General features: G+C 37.4%; 1 protein-coding gene across 9 annotated transcripts in view; it reads left to right on the forward strand.

Moving 5' to 3' along the window:
• DLG2 (discs large MAGUK scaffold protein 2) overlaps positions 1-20,202 on the forward strand; it is a 1,912,587-nt gene that overhangs the window by 1,047,448 nt on the left and 844,937 nt on the right. The window contains exons 1-2 of one of the 9 annotated variants that reach the window (XM_060176801.1): positions 16,493-16,598; positions 16,706-16,928. The exons of the other annotated variants lie outside the window; for them this stretch is intronic. Of the exons in view, the coding sequence (XP_060032784.1) occupies positions 16,851-16,928 (78 nt within the window). The 5' untranslated portion in view covers positions 16,493-16,598; positions 16,706-16,850. Of the gene's footprint in view, positions 1-16,492; positions 16,599-16,705; positions 16,929-20,202 lie in introns of those variants that run through there. 9 annotated transcript variants of the gene reach the window in all.

Consider the following 20,202-nt stretch of genomic DNA (forward strand, 5'->3'; position numbering starts at 1 on the left):
TTACCTACAATTATTAGCAACACTTTTGAAACCAGAAAAACTGAAACAAATAGTTGAATATAGAGAGAATTCAGTTTCTCTCCAATTTGGAAGGTAATACTTTGCATAAGATATAGCCAATTTAGTTTATGAAATATGTTTCATTTAATTAATATGATTTAATTTTATTCTAAAATGTAATGTACTTTTGTAAAATTATTGCTAAACATTTTCTTTATTTTTTGTGAAAGTTGGAAGTGAAGTTTAAAACTGAGGTTATAAAGTTGCTATCATTGAAATGCGAACTCCAGGTAAAGGCATGGAATTTCCAGGGAGGCAGGAAGCTTGAACAAAAGTGTATTTAGAGTATTGAAATCACAAGGACTGGATCAGTGACCCACTAGGAGATATGTATCATTAGTATTAAAGTTCCTGACATTGCAAAATTGCAATAAGTTATGCGTTTCATGGAAAACAATGAGTACAAAGAGGTACCTGTCATTCATCTGTGAATTATATCAGCTAGGTTCTTAGAATATTGCTACAGGTAGAGCACAAAAAGTTGATGCCACCCTTTAAGGGTGAAAGGTAGGAGATCAGGGACCAGGTGATAGCTCACTCAGGAGAGCACATGCCTTTCATGCATGAGGTCCTGGGTTCAGATCTGGCACTGCATAGAAACATGGCCAGCACCAGGAGGAGCCCCATGGATGATGTAACAATGCTATGGTCTCTCTGCCTCTGTTTTTCTCTCTGTCCTCTTATCAAATGAAATAGAGAATAAAAATAGACTACAAAACAGATTGTTCAACCACATGTTTGGTCAAGACTATCTGATTCCAAAGCATTAAGTCCTTGCAAAAATAATTGCCATGAATTCTTTTTTTCTGTTGGATAACTCCTTACTCAAGTTTCTTAATGTTATTTAAATTATGGCCCAAGAACCTTTGATGAATAAGCAGGGCGAGTTTAAAGTTGTGTTTTGCAGATAATCTGAGATAGGTAAGATTTCTCAGCTAAGAGATTGGGAGTGACCCTCCTAGTAGAGCATACATACCCAATGCACAAGGTCCCATCTACAGGGAAGTAGTGCTACAGGTGTCTCTTTTTCTCTCTCCTTCCTTCTCTGTCTCCCTCTTTCATCTCACTGTCTCTCTATCCAAAATAAATCAAATAAATATTTTTTAAAAGATTACTCAGCAAGCTTTCATGGGAAGTTATAGTACAGAGATGAAGGTCCTCTTGCTCAGAAGCCAGTGTTCACTGCTCTCTTGGTAAAAGTTATGGCAGTTCTTAAAGACTTTAGGTCTTGCAAACAGCTTTCACATGAGCCAAGTTCCTTTAATGGATGTGCTGGAAAGAGATCCATGTTATAGAGTCCAGGATGTAATTTGAACTATACCTACAGGAAACAAATTGATGGTTTTGGCCCCCTATTTTCCCCCTTTCCACATGGTGCAGTTGAATTCCCAAGTGTTCCTGGGTATAGAATCCTGACTTAGATTTGATGTTACATCCTTGACTATATTTGCATTCTGTATTTATACATCTAAATGTGCTCAATGGAAGCTGGGGGTAACTCTTGTTGCTGAGGAGTTATTCTGATGCAGTCTCCGCCCCCAGGTTTTACTATGCCCCCTAAACCCTAGCATTGCCCCTTCAACCAATCCTGGCCCTACACGTCACCCCTGGTTGTCGCCCAATAAAAAGTCCCCTTACCCCCCCCCCCCCCCCCCCCCCCCCCCCCCCCCCCCCCCCCGGCTCTCAGCTCTCACTCTCTGAGGTCTAGCTCCCTGCTCTCCCCCCATGGTCAGGTAGTGGGGATGGCCATTGCCGGCTGGCTCCACGTGGTCTGAACCAACCCCCCCCCCATCCTATAATAAAGATTTGTTTACCCCTTTGCTCTGGACCTCCGCTCTCTTCTCCGCGGTGCAGCCCGACACCAGACCACCACAACAACAAACTCTAATGTGCATTTTTGTATGTCTGATCCTTACTTTTATTTTATTTTTTATTTTTTCTAAATTGAAATAAACTTCTAATTTTCTTGTATTTTTTTTAATGAAGAACATGATCATGAAGCAATCTGAGGGTCTCCTGGAGTCGTCTGTCTAATTTAAGTATTTCTTAGAGTAGCCTGTCTGCCAAATGTTGATAAAATTAATAGGAATATAGACTTTGTAAACTTCAATCCCTTAGCAATAGAAGATAGAGTGAAAATCATTTTATGAAATAAAAATTAAGTACCATAATTAAGTCTGTTTCTGTACCAAAACCAAACTAAATAAAATGAGAAAGATAAATACGATTGATTTCTCTAAAATATTTATTGATAAATACCAGACAGGAATATATGCCCTAAATACATTGTTAATATTTGTACTGTTAACTAAATGGTTAAATAACGTTAAAAGTGGACAGGTGTGAAATTTCGTTAGGGAAATTGCTGTAGGTGAGAGGGAAGAGAAGAACAGATGATAGGATAAAAAAGGAAATAGAAGGTCTTTTTTTTGCCAGATTGTCCTAGTTTCTGCTTCTTTGCTTCCTTATGTTTATTTCTTTTTATTACATTTTTAACCCTCTTTCCTTTAAGTAAAACAGACATATCCAAGTTTGAAATGTTTATTTTATGTTTTATATTGATGTGTGGTTGACATATTACAAACTGCACATATCTGAATTATGAAAGTTGATGAGTTTTGGTATATGCCTGTATCTGTAACACTATCACTATTATAAGGATAATAGACTTATCTATATTTCATAAAGTTATATTTTGCTCTTTAGTAAAACTTCTCACCACTCACCATTCTATCAACAGTTAACATTTGTTATGCTGTCTTTTATATAAATGTGTTTACATTTCCTGTAACTTTATGTAAATTGGGTATATATTCTTTGGATTATTTCACTCAGTCTATTTTATAATCTCTCCATGATTTTTGTTCACATCAGTAGTTCACTCCCTTTTTATTCCTGAGTAGTATTTTATTGGTTGAATAGGTCAAGATTTATTCATTCGTTGATTGGGTTTTTGCATTTTTCCCGATTTTAATTGTTACAAATAAAGGCTGTTAGTAAATCATGTACTATATTTAAATTAACATGTGCTTTCACTTATCTTGGGTAAATCCCTAGGAGTGGACTTGCTGGATTATGTTATAGGTGAATATGAACTCTTTATTTTTTTTTAGAACTGCCACAGTTTTCCATAGTGTTTGTGCTATTTTATATTCCCAAAGTTATTGTGCAGATTTACACTTGTATATCTTTTGTTTCCCTGGTGAGAGATTTACTTTAGTTTAATTGACAGTGTGGGTGTATTTATTTCAACTAATAGGATAACAACTCCATGAAAACATCTTCCAAATATTGCCTCTAATTGTCATGTTTATCTGAAATTTCAGATATACATTTTCTTCTTTAAAAATGAAGATATATTTTATTTGTTGCATACAAGATTGGGTTTCTGATGAGAGAGAGAGAGAGTAGAATTCCACTCTAGTATGTGAAAGCCAACTATTGAACTGGGAGGCCTAGGCACAGAAGTTCTGCCAGCTAAGCTGTAGTCCATGATGCTACAACCCTTTACAATCCATTTTAGCTTTTATAAAATTATGCAGGTGGAGACCTAGATTAAAGTGTAAATTAACAACCAAATCAAGATACAATGGCGAAGTGTTCTAAAAAAATAACCTTGATTGTCTTACTTAATTTTTTTTTTTTTAGAAATCTAGTATCTCAGGGAGTCTAGCGGTAGCACAGCGGGTTAAGCACACACGGTTTCCTAGTTTGAGCCCCCGGCACCCCACCTGCAGGGGAGTCACTTCACAGTCAGTGAAGCAGGTCTACAGGTGTCTGTCTTTCTCTCCCCCTCTGTCTTCCCCTCCTCTCTCCATTTCTCTCTGTCCTATAAAAAAAAATTAGAGTACTAATCTGTAAAGGAAAGATTATACTATGCATTTATATCTGACATAGACATTTATTGAGATGATCAAATAAACTGAGAATATTTTCAGTAGTATATTTAGGTTGGCACATGACAAAACCAAAAATATATTTATTCTTACATTTTAACTTCAATTAGAAGTTTTGAAACTAGAATACAAACTATCAGTTCTCTTTAATTGAAATTCAATTTTATCTAAATTTATTTTACTTATTATAATTATTAGTAATTTAATAATGATTAACAAGATTGTAGGATAAGAGGGTAGGTACAATTCCATATAATTCCTACCAGCAGAGTCTGTGTCCTATCCCCTCCATTGAGTGGTTCCCTATTCTTTATCCCATTGGGAGAATGGACTAAAATTCTTTATGGTGTAGAAGGTGTAAAGACTGGCTTCTTTAATTGTTCTCTGCTGAACATGGATGATCCATACTCTATGCCTGTTTCTTTTTTTTTTTCTTTTCTTTTTCTTTCCTTTTCTTTTCTTCTCTTTTCTTTTCTTCTCTTTCCTTTTCTCTTTTCTTCATTTTTCCCTTCCTTCCTTCCTTCCTTCCTTTCCTTTTTTTTGTTTGTTGATTTAATAATGATTGACAAGACTATAGGATTAGAGGGGTACAATTCCACACAGTTCCCACCACTAGAGTTCCATATCCCATCCTCTCCATTGGAAGCTTTCCTGTTCTTTATCCTGGACCCAGGATCATTGTTGGGTACAGAAGGTGGAAGGTCTGGCTTCTGTAATTTCTTCTCTGCTGGGCATGGGCATTGGCAGGTCAATCCATACTCCCAGCCTGTTTCTATTGTTCCCTAATGGAGCAGGGATTTTCAGCCCAGGGAGGTCAGGTTGGCATCATGGCAGCATCTGCAACTTGGTGGCTGAAAAAGCATTAAGATATAAAGCAGAACAAATTGTTTAATAATCAGGAATCTAAAGGTAAGCCTACAGCAGATGAGATTTTGGGTCTCCATTTTGGAAAAGGCTAGTAGGTCTATTTTAGGTATATTCCAAGGGGCCCATGACTTTACTAGTTTTTGCCTGAGTCTAACAGCTAACATGCAGGTGGGCTAAAGCACACCTGGTTGAGCACCTCAGTTTCCCAGCCTGTTTCTATCTTCCCCTAGTGGTCTAGGGATCTGGGGAGGTGAGGTTCTAGGACATATTGCTTAGGTCATCTGCCAAAGAAGTCAGGATGTTATCATGGTAGCATCTGCAACTTTGTGGATAAAAAATGATAAACTAAAAAAGCACCACAAATTTTTTAATGATCAGGAACTTAAAGATAAGAATAGAGCAGTAGGAACTAAGGGTATTCAAAAGGAAGAAGCTAGGAAGTCTCTTTTAGGTTTATTCCAAGGACCCCATAGCTTTAATAGTTTTTGCCTGAGCCCATTAGCTAACATGCAGGTGGGCTAAAACTATTGTCTGGTAGTATGGTTTTAGAGTTGAGACTAGAACTAGAAAGATGTATCAGGGCAGAGAGTGGCTCCCAAATATGAGGAAAATATATTAATACTATTAACTATAAACCCCATAGATCCGACCTAGGGCTCATATCTATTCATATTTAGCACAAGAGCCTGTGTAACCTCTGCATCCCTGTCAATCTGAGCTCACAGTCACTAGTCACAGCTATGAAAAATGACAGAAAGACGTGGAAAGATATCTGATGCTTATGGCTTGGAAGAATTAATATCATCAAAAGGAATATTCTACCCAGATCCATATACAAATTTAATGAGATACCCATCAAGTTTCCACCATTTTCTTTAAGAGACAGAACAAAAATTTATCTGGAATGAGAAAATATCTACAATCACAAAAACAATCGAGATTAAGAAACAGAACTGTAGGCATCATACTCTCAGATCTCAACTTATAAGGTCACTGTAATCAAAACTGCCTGTTACTGGAATGAAAATAGATACATAGACGAGTGGAACAGAATTGAAAGCTCAGAAATAAACCCCATACGCTTATGAAATCTCTTTTATGATAAGGGGGCCCTAGCAATTAAATGAAGAAAGGGTAGTCTCTTCAATAAATGGTGCTGATAAATTTGGGTGGAAACGTGCAGAAAAATGAAATTGAACCACTTTATCTCACCAGAAACAAAAGTCAACTCCAAATGAATCAAGAAGATCTGGATGTTAGACCAGAAACTATCAAGTACTTAGAGGAAAATAATGGCTGAACACTTTCCCATCTAAATCTCAAGGGCATCTTTGATGATACAAACTCAATTACAAGGAAGACTAAAACAAAAACAAATCAATAGGACTACATAAAAATTGAAAAGAGGCTAATAATCAAAAACATAAAGAGCTCACCAAACTTAGCAACAAAAAAGCAAATGACCCAATTCAAGAGTAAGGAGAAGATACGAACAGAATATTCACTACAGAAGAGATACAAAAGGCCAACAGACATATGAAGAATTGCTCCAAGTCACTGATTGTCAGAGAAATGCAAATAAAGACAACAATGAAATAACAACCCTGTGAGAATGTCTTAGTGGGGTGGGGTTCTGGGGAATTAGAGCTCCAGGATACACTGGTGGGGTCATCTGTCCAGGGAAGTCTGGTTGGCATCATGCTAGCATCTAGAACCTGGTGGCTGTAAAGAGAATTAACATGTAAAGCCCAGCAAATTGTTGACAAATTATGAGCCTAAAGGATGGAATAGTGCAGATGAAGAGTTGGGGGTGTCTCCGTTTTGTAGATAGCTAGTAGGCATATTTTAGTTATATTTCAAAGTGTCTGTGGCTATCCTAGTTTTTTTTTTTTTTTTTCCCTGAGCCTGAAATCTGAAATGCAGGTGGATCCAAGTTATTGTCTGGGGAGATGATGTCATGGCTGCATAAAGGACCAGAAATCTGGATCGGGGAGAGAGTAGCTCCCAAATATGGGAAAGGTGTATAGATATTGTTGACTGTAATCCCCCAGCGATTTGATGTGATCTCGGCCCAATAGTCAGCTTAGGAGCCTATGTGGCCTCTGTATCCCTGTAGATCTGAGCTCACATTCTGTGGTCATGAGTAGGAACATTCCAAGATGACTCAGTATCAACCCATCTTCCTCAGGTGTAGCATAGAGTATGTTGTCCAGCCTCCCTTTGGAGGATGGAACATTCTCTACCATTGTTGATCCAAGTTGTGGGCAAGGTCCTATGGGGGCCCACATAGGGGTCTGTTTTGTTGTTCCTGATAGTGATGATTGGTAACAATAGAAAGAGAAACTTATTCGAGGTCTAGGCCCATCATGTCTGGGAATCTCAGGACTCTCAATAGGGCCCCAGCTGATGGGGTGGCCTGATAATTACTAAAGAGTCATCGTTAAAGTCTGCCAGTCTCTTTCCCTTATTCAGCCTTTGCAGTCCTTGCTTTGATAAGTTTAGCTTTGGAGTGAGTGAGGGAAGTGTAATAGGAAGTAGGTGAGGAGGGTATCTAAGTCTAAGTAGACACTATATGAACTTTATACTGATTCCCTGCAGACTATTGTGTACTTTTGTGTTCAGGTATATATTTTGCCCTAACTTATGGATACATGTGAACCTATGCTCTATCTCACGGGACCTGGTCTATATCTAGGTTTTGGGACTTTGTTAGGAAGTAAACCACCTGGAATGGAATTAGAGAATACTATGAAAGCAAAGGTCTCACCTGAGTAATGAGGCTGAACGGTTGACATTCCATGCCTGACGTCTTTGGACACAGTCTGAAGTGACTCATGCTGAGATGGTACTCATTGCATTGATTAGGTTGGGATCAGTGGATGAAATATTATTTGGTATGAATTGAGAGAAACATGCAGGAAAGTGAGCCCCACCCTAGAGGTTCCAGGACTGGGGGAAATATAGGCTCTCTAGAGGAAGTGGGAGGTTCCTGCTCTCTTAGGGAGAAGATATATACTTTAACATAAATGTGTGCAATAGTTTGCAGTGAGTAGACTTAGACTCAGTAAGTGCCACAACCAAGTGGAAAGACCTAAACAGACACCATAAAGTACTCAATCAAATATTATCTACTTAGCCGTAGATAGCCTCCTACCCTACCCTCGACTTCACTTCCCCCAGGACTTCTAAGTCTAACCTTGTCAGATAAAGTAAAGACTACAAATGCTGGATATAAGCAAGAGACCAGCACACTTTAATAATGGCCCTTTTAGTCATTACCAAGCCTCTAGGGAGGGGTTCACCTCTTAGTTTACTTTTTAATTCATAGTAGCATTATTGAATTTAAAAATATTATCTTTATTTATTTATTGGATAAAGGAAGCGAGAAAACTAAGAGGTCTAGGCCTATCATATTTATGTGGGAATCCATGGATTACCTGACTAGAACCCCAGATAATGGGGTGGCTTGGTAATAACTAAAAGGGCCATTATTAAAGTGTGCTGGTCTCTTGCTTATATCCAGCATTTGTAGTCTTTACTTTATCTGACAAGGTTAGACTTAGAAGTCCTGGGGGAAGTGAAGTCGAGGGTAGGGTAGGAGGCTATCTACGCTTAAGTAGATAATATTTGATTGAGTACTTTATGGTGTCTGTTTAGGTCTTTCCACTTGGTTGTGGCACTTACTGAGTCTAAGTCTACTCACTGCAAACTATTGCACACATTTATGTTAAAGTATATATCTTCTCCCTAAGACAGCAGGAACCTCCCACTTCCTCTAGAGAGCCTATATTTCCCCCAGTCCTGGAACTTCTAGGGAGATATAGATAGATAGATAGATAGATAGATAGATAGATAGATAGATAGATAGATAGTCACCTGCAACACTGCTTCACCATTTATGAAGCTTTCCCCTTGGAGGTGGGGACTGGTGGCTTGAACCCTGGTCTTTGCACCATTGTAACACATGGGCTCAAGCAGGTGTGCCACCCAGCCCCAATATTATTGAATTTTATTGTATTCTGTTGTTCATTAATTTTAGATAGTAAACCTTACTTCCCTTCTGGTGATAAGTTCTCTGTTGTTGTTTACCAATTAACTGCTCAGCTCCAACATATGGTGGTGCTGGGGATTGAACCAAGGAGCCATGAAAGTCATTTTGCATAACCATTATGCTATCTCCTCTGAAACAAGTTGCCTTTAAATAAATAGATTTATTTAAATTAAAGTCTTTTAAATTTGGTTTTAAAATAACAAGTAAACAGCAGAGAAATATGTGACTATGGTAAAAATAAATATTAGATTGACACTGACATACAGCATGATAGGTATCTCTATTTATCTTGAAGGTAGTATTGCAGTCACATGTAATTAAACTTAATGTATAGTTATTGACACTGAGAAGATCCGGGCAAGTCATCCGCCTTCATTTATCTTTCCATTCAGCTATGAAAGATGCAACACACTATTATTTCCCCCCCCCACATAAATTCTTTTAAGTTGGCAAAAGGTTGCAATTATTAATAATTTCCAAATATTCTCAGAAATACTGTTTGCATTTGACATCTGCACTTAGCATTTCAGTAGCTGCTGTTGTTTCTGTTTTATATAGTTGACAGGATGGAAAGGGAATAAAGATTTATTCAGAAATATTAAGACAATTGTCATTTAGCTCATGACAGAGTTGTTAGTGAAAACTGATCTTTATATTTATGGAGTATTTTTACAGGGGATTATAAAGTCACATGTTTTCTCTACTCCTAGTATAAAAAAGTGGGGGAAAAAAACTAAAGAAGTAGAATTTCTAACACAATGTGTAGATACCAATATGGAATTTTAAAGCATTCTGTCTTCACAATGTTAAATGCACAGTGTCAAGGTCTTCCTTAAAGAATATATAAAAATTAAAATGACATTTTATTGTACTTAATGACTTTTATTGTACTCTGTGCTAGCATTCCTCCAAATGGTTTACTTTATTTTATTCTTATCAATATGATGGACTAATGTAAATTATTACCATTTATAGACCTGAAACTACTTGTTCAAGATCGATGGTGTTTTATCTCATTGCTAACTTTAGGTGATTAACTATTAGAGGAGAGTGACTTTTGAATAATGTTTTTGGGGGAGACAGGGATTCAACCCAGAGCCTCAAAAGGTGAGACATAAGTGATATACTTCTGTCTTGCATCACCTAAATAGCATTTCAGTTTGCTTACTTTCTATAGCTCTTGTATGAAACATTTCACAGTAATCTTACACATATTATTGTTTAGGCTTCTTTAAAAAAATATCTGAGCTAGTAAGGTGGTAGCTCACTTCAGAGGTTGCCTGCTTTACCCTGCATGTGATCCATCTCCAGCCCTGACTGAACTGTTAGAAACTCTGGTGCTATACTATCTTTCCCTCTTTTTCTGTCTTTTGATCTATTTGAAAATAAGAGATAAAAAGGCTTATGTATTGGGCTGATAGATTTTCTAGCTAGCATTTGGGTTTAGAGAAATGCCAGTTTGAGTTATTGGACCCCAGGGGTATGTAGGGCTCAGTAAGAAATCTATGGATAAGAGTGTGGGGTTCTGATTGCTCATTCAGGAGAAGGCAGTTGACCTTGGTATCAGCAAGGGAATAGGAAAAAAAATCTCAACATAAAATTGAAAACTTCAAAGGCTCCAATTTAAGAAAGGAATTCTGAAAGCAAACTTCACTCAGTAGGCCTGGGAAGTAATAAGGAACTGTACATTTATTATGAGCAGAGATAGAAAGAGATGGAGTAAATTCTGCCCTTTAGTATCAGGAGTATAGAAATAAGTAAATTATGTGGGGGGGGGGGGGGAACTGCTTCTGTACTACTAAAAGCCCTGGGTAACACAGAAAGATGTGCAAAATTACTCAGTAGCATATTTACCAACTAAAGTTCCTTGGGACTCCCAAAGGAAGTATAATCTTATCAATAGTCAGAATATAAATGTAGAGTGACATACAGAAACTATTCACGATGATTGAAATCAGCAAAACTAGACTCTTAAGAGGTTGAGGTAATAAAACTTAAGGTAAAAATCTACAAATAATATATTCTACATTAAAAACAAAATGGGGGAGCTAGAACAATTATAGCAAAAGAATAGAATACCTTTATAAAAGATTTAGTGGAAATAAAAGTGATATATTTGGGGTTAGGGAAATAACATAATGGTCTACAAAAGCATTTCATGCCTGACACTTAGAGGTCCCAGGTTCAACCCCCAACATCATTATAAACTAGAGCTGAGCAGTGCTCTGATCTAAAAAGGAAACAGAATGTTAGATCTCTAGAAATTAAATGTAATTCATTAAGATAAACACTTTGTAGATAAAACAACAGATCAAAATGTATGATAAAATAGTAATAAGATCTGAAGACATAGCCCTAAAATTATCACAAAAAAAGAAAGAAGCAGAGTAAGATATATACAAAGCAAAAGGATGAATTAATATAAAATGGAAAACAAACAAAAAAGTTTTCAAAGGAGAACCTGGCACCTCTGACTTCTCAGGCATGAAAGTGCTTTTTACAAACAGAGATACTCCACTGAGCCTACAACTTCTAATTCATAGTGAGCTAATATCAAAAACTAACTAATGAAATGTATAATATGCACAGCTTGAGGTCAGGCAGTGTGATGCCTCCAGTCTTATTCTTTTTTCTTAAAATGGCTTTGGCAATCCTAGGGATTTTTTTGGTTCCAAATAAGTTTTTGACGCTTCTGTTCCTTTAAAGAAATGCGTTTGATGGGGATGGCATTAAATCTGTATATGGATCTGGGCAGAATTGTCATTTTGGAGATGTTAATCTTTGCAGTCCATGAGCATTGGATGTCTTTCCATTTCTTTGTATCTCTATTTCCTTTGAAGAGTGTTTCATAGTTTCCAGTGTTTAAGTCTTTCACTTCATTTGTTAACTTTATTACCAAATATTTGATTGTTTTTGCTTCTATAGTGAAAGTGATTGATTTATCTATTTTTTCTTCTCCTGGTTTGGTGTTTGCATAGAAAAATGCCATTGATTTTTGTTTATTGACTTTGTATCCTGCCACTTTACTGTATTGTTCAATGATAGCTACAAGTCTTTTACTAGACTCTTTAGGGATATATATATATATATATATATATATATATATATATATATTCATACCATCTTAACAGGGTGCACACCACCTGGCCCACACAAACATGTATATTAAATACCTAACCTAGATAGCTTTTATGCTACCAGATATTGGATTTTCAGGTTTAATGTACACTGGTTTTATAATTATATATATAATTAATCTGTTTAATTTATAATTATATAAATAATTATATGTATAATTAATCTGTTCAATTATAATTATCTGTAATATATTTAGAGGGTTTTTAATAGAAATTAAATCATGTGTTAGGTAGAAATGTAGTTAAATACTACTTGGTGGCTTGATTTAAACATTACATTTGGCTTGAGAGTTCAAAGATGGCTCATACAATATGTGTGTTGAGGCATGAACTTAAAGCTCCTTAAAAGGATTAGTTTTACATTTCAAATTCAGCTGCACTGGTAGGCTTCTGTCATATGCAAGATATTAAAAGTGAAATCATAGAGGAAATGGAGTGCCCAGGTACTGATGATATACAGACGGAAACTATCTGAAAAACTTATTTTCCTCATATACTTATCTCAATTGGTAGAGCAATGGTTAGAGACAGTTAAGATGTAACATAGGCATCTGCTGTCCTCTTCATCACCTACATACTTCCTCCATCAGAAACCAAAGGAAGATGACTAAAAATTAATAGGTACGTTGCTAGGAATTCTTCCGGTCTTTCCAAGTTTTCAGGTTTTTCTACTTTCATTAACATATTCCAAAAACATATTTTGAATACTACCTTGTGCTAAGTATTAACATAGCACGGGTCTAAGTTCTGACTAGAATGTTTTCTTTTACTACACAACACTGTCTTTTCTACTTTCAACTACTGATTTAAGAAACATTAGTCATCACTGTTTTTTGTGTTTTTTTTTTAGTTAAATTTATCAGTGTTACCACTATTCCTACTGTGACCACTCTTGCCACCATCACTACTACAACTACTGCCACCATCCCCCACAGCACCATTTTAACCAGAGCACTCCTCAACTCTGTGGTTATGGTTGTGGTGCTTGGGTTTGAAGCTGGGACATAGAGCCTCAGGCATGTAATCCTTTTGCATAATCATTATGCTGTCTCCCCAGCCCTAAAATTAAATCTTGACTGGAAAATCTAATTCATTTTCTAAATTTTTCCATGTTAGAAATGTGTATGATGTCTATGGGTCAGGTATATAAAGAAGGCCACTGAAGATTCACACACACACACACAAAAGAGACCCACCCTACTAGGGAAAGAGAGAGGCAGACTGAGAGTATGGACCGACCAGTCAACGCCCATGTTCAGCGCGGAAGCAATTACAGAAGCCAGACCTTCCACCCTCTGCAACCCACAATGACCCTGGGCCCATGCTCCCAAAGGGATAGATATGGGAAAGCTACTGGGGAGGGGGTGGGATATGGAGATTGGGTGGTGGGAATTGTGTGGAGTTGTACCCCTCCTACCCTATGGTTTTGTTAATTAATCCTTTCTTAAATAAAAAAAAATAAAGAAAAAAAAGGAATTACAGTTTTAATCCTCATCACCACAATAGCCAGAGCTGAACTGTGCTCTGGTAGAAAGTCAATAGCAAACAAAAATTTCCTGAAGTACCAGGTTTAATGACTTGTGAAAGCTTAACTTTTGAAGAAACTTCCAAAATATTTAATAATTTTTCAGTCATATCAGATTAAATTTCATTCTTTGATTATCCTTATATCAGTGTTGATTATATCAGTTTTCTGAAAATCCAACTCTTTATTTTATGATTATATCTTAATATGTTAAAAATGGAGAGTCGGGCAGTAGCATAGCGGGTTCAGTGCAAGTGGTGCAAAGCACAAAGACCTGCATAAGGATCCCGGTTTGCGTCCCCGGCTCCCCACCTGTAGGAGAGTCGCTTCATAGGCAGTGAAGCAGGTCTGCAGGTGTCTATCTTTCTCTGCCACTCTCTGTCTTCCCCTCCTCTGTCCATTTCTCTTTGTCCTATCCAACAATGATGGAATCAATAACAATAACTACAACAACAAGAGCAACAAAAAGGAAAATAAATATAAAACATTTTTAAATGTTAAAAACGGGGGTCTCTTTGCCCAGGAGGTGTCAGAGATGTCTCCAGGTCCAGCAGGAGCATGGCAAAGAATCTGAGACTAGACTTTGAAGAGGCTGTCAGCATGGAAATGCTGCCAGAGCAAGGCAGCCTCAGCCCCCCATCCCCAAAAAATGTTAAAAATGAACATTTGCTTTCATTAACTTTGGAATGGTTCTTCCCCTCCCCCACACATAGTTTTTAATCTATTCATTCTGGTAACTGAGTAGTCTTTTAGCTACAGTATAGTTTAGACAAAACTGTGTTCAGGAATAATTAATACCTTTGGCATCATGGCAATATTAGGGTAAGCTCTAGTCCCGCAGTGTGGCTCTTTGAAAACTGAGTAGGAGTTATCATTTATTTATTTGTTGAAATTCTATGGCACTTTTCCTTCAAAGAGTACATGATGTGACATAAGGAATTTTGCACAGGAGTTATCTGAGAAAGAAAAATAAAGAAAAGTGGAGCTAGTAGGAAGTTAAGAACACAAAGCGAAAAAACAACTAATGAAAAAACCAGACCCTAGGTAGCAGTTAGGCATGTCTCAGAAGGTCAAAAGAGCTGGAATTTCCCCCCAAGGGAACCAACATTGACTTTTCAGAAAAATGAGCCATTTTTTTTCATGGCCTGTATGCCTGGTGAACGCTAAACAAGAACAGTACTCTTGAGAAGACCCATAATCAGAGTCATAGGCCTATAGGACAGGAAAGGGCCTTACAAATACCTACCATTTTTTTATTATTAATTTACATAGGAATCAAATCAGGCTTGAAGAGGACAATGAAACAAGTGAGAAGTAAAGCGAGGGCTTGAACCCAGATCATTCATCTATTTAACATAGATTGGATTTGTTGTGCTGAAAGCTGTTCTAGATCCCATGGTTACTTACATGACTGAATGGACATTGCTAGATTACCATTGCCAGACCCCATACTGCTTATTTTACCACCAAATGCCTGTGAGGATATACAGTATATTGTCCTTTGACCTTTGTCCAAAGTTCCAAACCTCTTTTTGGGGTAAACTACAATCGACTTATAATGAGAGTATTTTACAACGTGTTGTCCACAGTTATTCATAGGGCTCTTCTGTCAGGTGAGTTAAAGACTGGGTTGAGTTTTATTCATACTATGTTGCTGAGAGACATGTTCCTTGCTGAGATTTATATATATATGGCATAGTGGTTTAATAATGATTTCCAGGGTTATAAGATTACAGGCTTATAGTTTCATACTGTATCTACCACCAAAGTTCTGTATTCTCCCAACTGCCCCGTCCCTCCCAAAGCTAACCACAATAATTCTCACAAAGACTTAGAAGTTTGATTACTTTTTTTTTTAGTCCATACTTTTTAATTATCTGTATTGCACATATGAACAAAAGCATTCAGTAACTGTCTTTCATTTACTTACTTCACTAAGCATAATCACCTCCAGCTCCATCCATTTTTGCCTTCAAGGACACAGTGTCATTTTTTTTTTAATTCCTTGTTGAGATTGAAGGTTCCCCCTCATCCCCAGGAGGATTGGTAAATACTTAAACATCTCTCATTGGTGGAAACATTTGTATCTTAAAATTGACTTTAAAATTCTTCACACAGTAGTCTAAAACCCTAGAAAGATTATTAAGCTTGGAAGCACTTAATGACTAGATCAAATGTGAAAATTCTTCAGAGGAAAACAATTTAAGAGCTGCCATAAATCTACTTTCTCTAAACTGATAGTCCTGTCTGCCTTTTAACCTGGATATCCCTGCAATAAACCCCTGGAATTCCAAATCAGAGTCAATCTCCTGAAGGTAGGATTAACACCCCCTCTCTTACAGTCCTTTGCCCAATGCCTGAGCTTATATAAAACATTCCAGCTTCATCAGACGTAGAACCAAACCAGGGCTTTTTACTCTCCTGTCATTTGGTCACTCTGCTCACTTTGTCCTTTGTCCTGTGCCAGTTCCCCAAAGACAGGGAGTATCCCTCTTGAAAGCTGTCTCTAAAGTTGACTGATACAGGGCAGAAATAGAGCCTTCTTGGAACCCAGTGTAGGTGAGGAGGGGGACTTGTGTTTTGAGCTACTCTTGCAGCTGGATATTCTATTTAAAAAGAAAGAAAGAAAGGAAGGAAGGAAGGAAGGAAGGAAGGAAGGAAGGGAGGGAGGGAGGGAAAGAAAGAAAGAAAGAAAAGAAAAGAAAAGAAAAGAAAAGAAAAGAAAAGAAAAGAAAAGAAAAGAAAAGAAAAGAAAAGAAAAGGGGACGCCTTACCAGGGACACCTGTTTGTGCCCAGGGGGCCAGGTTGGCAGTGGTCCTGCCTCTCCCATTGCTTGCAGCTCTGTTATTGGCTGGTTTACCTGCAAGTCGGTGTGTGTGGCTCCATCTTCATGGCCACCGCGCCAGCACACACTGTCAAGACAGGGAAGTCAGGCGAAGAGCAGAGTGCTAGCCTCCAGCTGGTGGGGATAAACTGACTGCGATTTCGCTTGCCTCACACGGAGTTTAAGGGTTCTTTGGAACCGCAGTGGAGACTCCCGCTGGATGCCTGTGAATAGAAGGTAGCGCCGCCTCCCCGGCCCTCCCGCTGGCAGCATGTAAATATACCTGCAGCCTGGCCAACGGGACTGCCTTCCCCTTCCTCCTCTCTCCTGCTCCCCTCCCCCAGCTAGCCAGCATGAGAACCACCGAGAAAGCAACAGCCTGAAAGTGACAGCTCCAACGGATCCCTCCCTTCTCTCCCAGCCAAGAGGGCAAGTTGATGGTGGTGCAACTGCTTCTTTGCCACGGAACCCTGCTTCCTCGGCCTCGCTATGTTTGCCTCTATCTGGTACGCGAAGAAGCTGGGTCGCAGGTTCGTGCACAATGCCAGGAAAGCGAAATCCGAGAAGGTATGATGGAATGAATGGGGAGGTAGATTCCCTTTCCATTTGCCAACAGCCTGCTCTGGACAACTGGTCTGGGCACAGACGCAGTCCTTCTTAGCTTGGGATGGCACCCTCTTTACATCAAGTCCCTACTACTTGTACAAGGAGTGACTCTGGAAGCCTTGATATTGGGTGGGGAGGGGCTTAGGGTTAAGCAGGATCATGAACTATTGCAAATATTTGGTAAAATTCGCAATTCAGAAAGTATCTAAGCACACACTTAATAATCTTTGAAGTGGCTTAGTATGAGAGCAACTGAAAAATTGGAATTTTGACTTCCGGGGGAACACTATAGTAAACTTGTTGCTATATCTTTATTATTTTTGGTATTAGGATCTTTAGTTCTAAGGGGCATTACAGATGCCTGAGCCTTTCTATAGCACTTTGTCCTAAGAGCACAGACTTGGGACTCTTAGTAATATGGGCAGGACTCCACAGAGTGTTGGGTATCTTTTCACATCAACAAAACCATCATTTCAAAAATATTTACAACCAGCAATAATTATGTTTGTAATCGTATCATTATGTCTATGATGTAGGGATGGTTTTGACCATGTGTGTGTTTTTAAATCCATCATGACTAATTGTTTCCAGAAAACCTCTGTGTATTTCTCATATGAGCTATCTTTCTCTAAGAATTGAAATGGCCTGTAAGGTATAAATGCATTATAAGTTTGCATCTCTAATTTATTTTATGCTTTTGGAGGCATTGACTAAACTCGTGTTTAGGAAATCAGTAGCCTGTTTTATAGGTCTCAGGGAAACTTCTAGAGGTAACAATATCTTATAGAGCTGAAACCTCTCATATTACTATGAAATGATGGTTTTTCTACTCTGTGACACAGTCTCTCCTTTCAACTGCAAGGATTCCTTCACTTTAACTAATGATCCCTTTAGAGTCAGAATGTTGATACAAGGAGCAGAAAGCCACTGAGTGTTTGTAGTGTAAAAAGAGAAAACATCATTAGAATTCTGACTTTCGGCTTGCAACCTATTAGGATGTCCAGATCAGAGGGGTGTGGAATGATGACGAGCTGGTAATTTAATCATATTTTTGGTAGGGCAGGGGAAGATAGTTTGGGGGTAGAATGAATTCTTTCCCATTCTAGATAACACAGCTCAAAAGACTAAAAACCTTTATCATATACCAGCAACATATATATCAAACAGTTGAACTTGGGGGCATTGCTTTGTTTTAATTTTCTTTTCAAGTAATTATTTAGAGGATTTGTATATACATATTTTATTAGAGTAAATGTTTCAGAAAACATACCTTCTTCATATGAAAATTAGGGGTTTTATGGATAAGAGGACTACTGAGGATCACAAATAGCTCTGGAAGACAGTGTGAAGTAATGCTTTATGCCAAGTTAGTCTTCAAAGAAAAGTTGAATCTCCCAGTGACACTTAATTCAGACTTGGACTTGAAAGTGGGGGAACAGAAGCACTCTGCAATTCAGTTCACAGAACCTAAAAATGCTACTTTAATAAAACACCAAAAACTTCCATTTCTTAATTGTGAGAAGAAGCTAGCAAAGAGCTTTTGCTTTCTCTCTGTCCTTTCTGTGGTGGCTAGTGCTTAGAAGCAAGAACAAACCAAATGTGAGGTTAAAGGGTTAAAATTAGTTATTTGTCCTATTCAGAGAGTAAAGAAGTCGATATTAGAGCACCTAAGTTTTGTTTTCTGAATAATAATGGCCAAATGAATAATTATTGACTTTAATGTGGGTATACTACCCAGGAGGGCTAGGAAGAGTTAATTTTGAACAGTAATTGATAACAACTGACATGGAAATAGCACCTTGATTTTGTTCATGCTATTTACATTCTGCTATGAACAATGAGTTGGTAGTAAATAGAAATAATGTGCTCTGTGCACTTAATTTCTTCACTTTGTTATTTAAAACACCTATTGTGAATTAATATTTTTGGTAATGAGTTCAGTGTATACTTGAACTGAGAAGGCACTTAACAAATGATACCATAATCTGAATAAATTACTATAAAAGATTGCTAAAATATCAAATATAATATGACTGTAAGCATAGAGGGGGAGATAAAGTATTACTGTTGTTATGCTTTATAATTCTGTTTTATTGTCATGCTTTATTATAAAATGGAGGATGATTTACAAAGTGAGATTATTTCTGGATTTTATTTTAGAAGGTAGCTAGTATATTTTCATGTGAGAAAGAACTATCGATAGGTCCAGAGTATGTCTTATCATTTGAAGGTGTAAATCTGTATTGTGTATAGTGACTTTGTTCTAGTATCCTCTCTAAGTTTTAGCTTCTTTTTGTAATAGGTAGCAGAGTTTATCCTCTCCTATTCTAATATAACACCCTGTGTCATAACAGCCCACCAGTCCTATTTTCGCATGCAGGTGTGGTATAGGAAATATATTCCTCAAGACTGGACTTAACGAAACGTTAATTGAAAATGTGCAAACCTAAATGCCATACCTCAGCCTGCAGTATCCCTTATTCATGTTTTTCCTGGCATACTGTTTTTATCTCACCTAATACCAACTCAGTTATTTATTTCAGCATGAAATTCAGTCATCATCATCACAACTATGATAATATATTAATTGTATTCCCTGCTCACATCATCAGCTACTTTATAGATGCACTTTGATTTAATTTGTCACAATGATACTATAAGGTAGAACCATTTCCTTGAAGTCTAGAGAGATGTGTAGCTATGTCAAGGTCACAGAGTTAAAAGTAATATTGCTGGGATATGAACCTGTGTTTCCCCAAATTATTTCAGAATCCTTTGAATCCCCAGAATTCTCTTCCATTTTACTCTGCTTTGTCTGAAGAAGGTTAACCATTTCTTCCTGGTCTCTTTTGATACTGGAATTCTAAAGTGATGAGATTTACACAATCAAAGTTACTGATTGTATTAACCAATAACTTTACTTGAAGTAATTTTGTACCTATGCTATTTTGAATAGGCAGTTCTCTGTCTTGATAGTACAGACTTTATACACACTTTATCTTCTTTAGTTGTATACATGGAACAAGTTATTTTATTGACATCCGTTATTCCTTTTAAAGAGCTATTGGATTCTCATCATAACTTAAAAAATAGCATGTGTACTCCCATAGAAACCAAAGATCCCCTGGACCTAAATGTCTGGAAATTGTGAACAGACTTGTTTTTCAGAATGAGTCAAAGAAGTTAGGTAATTCACTTTGGCATTTTTTTTTCTAAAAAGGAAAAGCATATTCCT

The sequence above is a fragment of the Erinaceus europaeus genome, chromosome 17 (genome assembly GCF_950295315.1).
Source record: "Erinaceus europaeus chromosome 17, mEriEur2.1, whole genome shotgun sequence".
NCBI classification, from domain to species: Eukaryota; Metazoa; Chordata; class Mammalia; order Eulipotyphla; family Erinaceidae; genus Erinaceus; species Erinaceus europaeus.